Raw genomic sequence first — 5,248 nt, 5'->3', positions numbered from 1 at the left:
ACTAAACAATACATAGAGACTAAAGATAACATTTTTTACATTATTAATAACTTAGACCTCCGAAAGATTAACATAGTAGAAGTATGGGTGAGAAACAATAACAGTAAAAAGAAACAATATTTGCTCAAAAAGGTTTATTTAAACTACTATGGCACAGACAACGCTCACATCACGCAAAAGTAAAATTTACGTCGTAAATTAATTCAAAATTGAAACAAACTAAGAACTGAAAAATGAACTAAAAAGCCTAGATTGCCACCTTCCTCGCTTTTACTCTTGCAAACTTTTTTTTATTAATTCAGAATAATTCAAGTCCTGGGCAATACTGTTTTCTATAGATAAAATTGCTAGATCTGACAGTCTATCTTGACATATGGTTGAACGTAAACAAGTTTTAATGAGTTTTAATTTACTGAAAGTTCGTTCTCCTTCAGCGACAGTTACAGGTATGGTCAGCAAAATTAGAAGTGCTGTCCACACATTCCGGAATATATCCTGCCAACCGTTTTGTTTAATAAGTTGAAGAATTTTTATTGGTTCTGCTGATTCGAGCTATTTCAACAATGGATTCAGGTGTTAAAGTTCCTCAACCAATTTACAACCAGATAGGTCACATTTTCCCCCATCGGTTAAACTTATTTCTAAATCTGCACAGGCTGTATCCAATTTGGACTTTTCAAGAATTGTTTTGATATTGTATAAAAAAGTCCCTGTATCATTAAATTTGGATGGTTGTGTAAATCGAGTGACCAACGCATTCTCAATTGTATCGATTATGGGGTAAAAGACGTTCATTTTAAACAATTCTTCAGAATCTGTTGATGTTTCATCTACGGCCGCGTATTCAAATAATCTATTCTTTCTTTGGGATCGGACTGGCTTAAAAATAAAATCTATCCCAGCGTGAGAAGCAATTTTCCTAGCTGTTATCAGAGCAGACAAATAACCACGGTACTCTTTTACAAATTCCGAGCAGTTCTTCAGCAATTGTGAAGCGTTTGGTAAATCCGTAGTTTCAGACTGCATAGCCTTACTTACAATGTTTACTTGAAACAATATATCATGCCAAGCCACTATTGTTACTATAAACTTAAATTGCTCCATTTTCTGAACCAGGGACATGGCTTCTGATCCTGAAACTGAGTCATTCGTTTCTTCGTGAAGATCCAGAAGGGCGTAACGAACTGAACAGTAGTGATAACGAACTGTTGCGAAGCTGGAAATTCTACTCTCCCAATGAGTTTTACAAACTTTTTTCAGCAATAGTCCTTCTACGTGCATGGATATCACTTTCCATCGCTTTGTTGATCCAGAGAATAGAACAAACAGTCTTTGAAGCCAAACAAAGAAACCGATTTAACAGATGTTTTGGCGGCATCTGCTATTACCAAATTTAAGCTATGACCATATGGATTAAAAAATGCTCATGGATATTGGTTCAGAATTCTGCTTTGGACACCTCCTATCATGTTAGATCAATTATCATATCCTTGGCCTCGACAATCCTTCATATCCAAATCGAACTTTGCACAATATCATCAAGAAAGAGGCCAGTGAGTCCCGAAGAGACATTTACCGGCTTGTAAGCAACGAAACACTCACGCACTTGGACTTCACCTTCATTAGTGTCAACAAAACGCAACGTTAAAGATAATTGTTCAACATGACTGACATCAGGGGTGCAATCCAGTATCATGGAGAAGTATTTAGATGACTTTGCCATAGTCAAAATTGTATTTCAAACTTCGTTTCCAAGTAAGCCGATCGACTCGTTTTGAATACGTTTGCCAAAATAGTGGACATTAGTCTCTTTAACAATACGCCTCTGTAGGTAGTCTTTCTCGGATATGACGCTCTCCGTTCCTTACCACCCTGCCGTCCCCATTAGGTGTCTGGGCGAACCTGTGATGGATATGATTAAAAAACCCTCTTAACGCTACAGAATAGAAAGTGTAAAATTAAAGATTATCAAACTAATTGTTTAGTCATCATTTCTATGCAATTCAGGACACATAAAAAATCGATGTATTTCATAAATATTTGGTACGTTATTGTAAAATTGGTTTAATAGTGGTTTAATAGTAATGATGTCCGTTATAGTATGTCACTGTATCGATGGTTACTAGTTTTCTAATTAAAAATATTAAAACTATTTCACTAAACATGTTACTTAATAAATAAATAAATATATGTTTATTTTGTCTATGTCTATTGTCTGTAATAGACAATTTATAAAAATATTTGCGTAAGTATAAAATTAAATCATATATTTTATTATGAAAAACTGCAATTTCTTCATAAACACAATACATTAGCAACAAAAGTAACGAATTCTGAAGTTCCTAAACTACAAATTTCATAACCTTTAAATGTAATTTCTATTTATGTAATTGTCGTATAATTAATTAAAAATAAAAATTTAATTTAAAAATTCTTTCTATTGCAAACTATCAACAATAAATTTTAAAATTCATATATATATATTTAAATAGAAATTTGATTCATAAGCTGAAATCTATTATTTCTCTCACCTCATATAACATCCCATTATTCATATGTTAGTTTATTTTTAAAAATATCAATTTATATACAATGAAAAGTTTATATTCTTTTTATGTAACGACTGATTATAATTTATTCCTGAAATATATATATGTATTTTTAAAATAATCTTTATTCAACGCTAATTAAAAGAAAAGTAACTTCCTCTCGCATATTTATTAATATTTTTCATCTTTTAGGGAAAACAGACGATTATATTAAAACAAAATATAACTATTCTTCTAAACTCATTTATCTGAGTTACGAACGAAATGAAATTACGACAAAACACTGAGGATTTATTACATTGTTGCCATAAACATAATTTATTTTTAAAGCTAATAAAACAATAATGTGACGTATATAGAAGCAGAATAACTCCCATTTTTGATTTTGTTAATCATCATTTCTTTTACTGAAAAGTTACAATATTTACTTATTTATATACCCTTCAAATTAGATAACTCTTTCCGAAAATTGTACAAATTCCAATTGTAGAGAACGGAGTTTTCTATTATTTCTTTCTCTATTTGTTCTTCTAGGAAGACCATGAATAAACACATGGACTTGATATATTTGGGAAATGAATTCTGTTATAATTAATAGTAATTATATTTAAAAAAATTATATGTTTAGATGCAAAAATCGATTTTAATTCCATTATTCTTTCTGTAATCTATTACATATATTTACAATTTGAACGAAACTATTTTAATTAATTGAAAAAGAACCATCCCATTTTGCATTTGTAGTTCCAATTATTTTCATATGTAACTAATGTCTAAAATATATGACAAGGAAAATTATTTAATTGGAGCAATCTTTCGTCTGTAAAGAACTCTAAAGCAAATTACTGTATTTAATTTAATAAAATATTAAATATTTTGATGTATTATATAATTACAATAGTAATTAATTATAATTTATTTATCAATAGCATTTGTATGTTAATTACTAATGTATAATTTTAAGCTGTAATATAATAAATGTATTCGTATTATTTTAAAACTTCTACCCGAAATATAGTAGTAATCATATTGGAATTGACGTTTCCAATTAATATTTTCAAACTTATATAAACAAAATTTTTTATGTATTTAAATATAATTTTTATATTTAATAAAGCTGAGATGGCGTTTTATAACAATATAAAAATAAAAATGATAAAATTCATCACTTTTAGCTAATTTTTTATTTATATTTAATATGAGGCATATAATTAATAATTAAACGTAAAATATTAATTCAACATTAATTCTTTACTGCTGAATTGTAGCTAATATTAAATTATTAATTTAAATAATTTTATTGCATTTCTGGATTGCCTGAATGAAGCAATAAATTGTGGACAATAAAATAAATAAGCGTAAAGATAGAAATTATTTGAAAGGGTGTTAAATAATGATTTAAAAATATAACAATAATAACGCCTAACTTACACTGAAAGGGCTTAAAATTATAAATTTGTTATGAAATATTAGATAAATTTTTATTTAATGTTTTAAAATTTAGTTTTGGATCTAATGAAAATGATAATACTTTCGTATTCATTAATTACATGAATATTTATTAAAAAGTATCCCGTGCAAGTGTTCACATTAAAAGATATGTAATTCTATATATATATAAGGTGTTATTGATTTTTAAGAGATTTTAAAATTATTTCTGTTTTCTTTAACATAAGCAATATAGAATTACTGTATATAATTTTATATGGTACATAGGTAAAATATAGCACTAAAATTTTAACATGAAATAAGTTTTGTTTTATGATAAAAAATTCAACATTTATATGTTAATAAAATATTTAAAAAACCAATGGAGTCAGATAATCAGTCTTTACCCAATTGTACTATTAACTAGCAGAGGGAAAAATAATTCTCCTATCCAGAAGTCAGAAAGGATAGAAGAAATATTTTTCCGTGTGCTAGTTAATAGTACAATTGGGTAAAAACATTTATATGACTGAAAGGAGTTACGTTTTATGATGTAGCTAAGGTAAAAATGAAGTTATACTGTATTTTTCTTATCGCATCGTCATTGCAAAGAAAGTTTCCAATGCAATAATTACAATTCTAAATTCATTCTTTCTATAACTTTCTGAAAATTTCACTACAACGTAATGCACGATATGCATTATGTTCTAGTGAAATTCCGCAACCAATCAAAATTATTTTTGTTTAACATTTTTTCCATTTTTTACCTAAATTATTATATCTATATGCAGTATTTAAAAGCAAAGAAAGTCACTTAGTTCACACATTTTCTATTGATCATATTCGGCAAATGAAGTCTCAAATTAAACCTCGTGACCTTTAGATGTACAGAAAACTAAAAATTTGAATGTATTGTACTGTTCGCGAGAAATTCCAACAAATGTTTTAAATAGACGAGACTCAAAAGCAATTGCTTCGAATTGACAATATGTAAAAATGTTCAAATGTTTGCAATGCGTAAAATGGTTATACTAGATCAATTCTTCAATAATTATAACATGTTTATACTTTAGAAATTAGCCATATAAATAAAAACTAATATAATAAAATCAGAAATAATGTATTAAGTATAAATGACAGTTTTACCATTACTTTTTTTTTTTAATAAACTCCAGAAGTATAATAAACCATTTTTGAATATAGCCTAATTCGAATACATGGAATACTGAAGACAGATTTCAGAATATGATTAATCCTTATTTTGTTTTAAA

At 27.7% G+C, this 5,248-nt stretch overlaps 1 protein-coding gene across 1 annotated transcript; it reads right to left on the bottom strand.

The window, feature by feature from the left end:
* Positions 1-576: 576 nt before the first annotated feature.
* LOC136975925 (uncharacterized) lies at positions 577-1,281 on the bottom strand. Its single transcript, XM_067271093.1, has one exon. It carries the CDS (start codon positions 1,279-1,281, stop codon positions 577-579), a length of 705 nt encoding a protein of 234 aa, XP_067127194.1.
* Positions 1,282-5,248: the final 3,967 nt, after the last annotated feature.

The sequence above is a fragment of the Centruroides vittatus genome, unplaced genomic scaffold, assembly GCF_030686945.1.
Source record: "Centruroides vittatus isolate TY-2023 unplaced genomic scaffold, ASM3068694v2 contig_1093, whole genome shotgun sequence".
In the NCBI taxonomy this organism is placed as follows: domain Eukaryota; kingdom Metazoa; phylum Arthropoda; class Arachnida; order Scorpiones; family Buthidae; genus Centruroides; species Centruroides vittatus.
Note: the sequence above shows the minus strand (reverse complement) of the source record. Positions and strands in the feature narration are given on the sequence as shown.

Coding starts and splice junctions, on each gene's coding strand:
- LOC136975925 (XM_067271093.1), bottom strand. CDS start 1,281: ATGCACGTAGAAGGACTATTGCTGAAAAAAGTTTGTAAAACTCATTGG.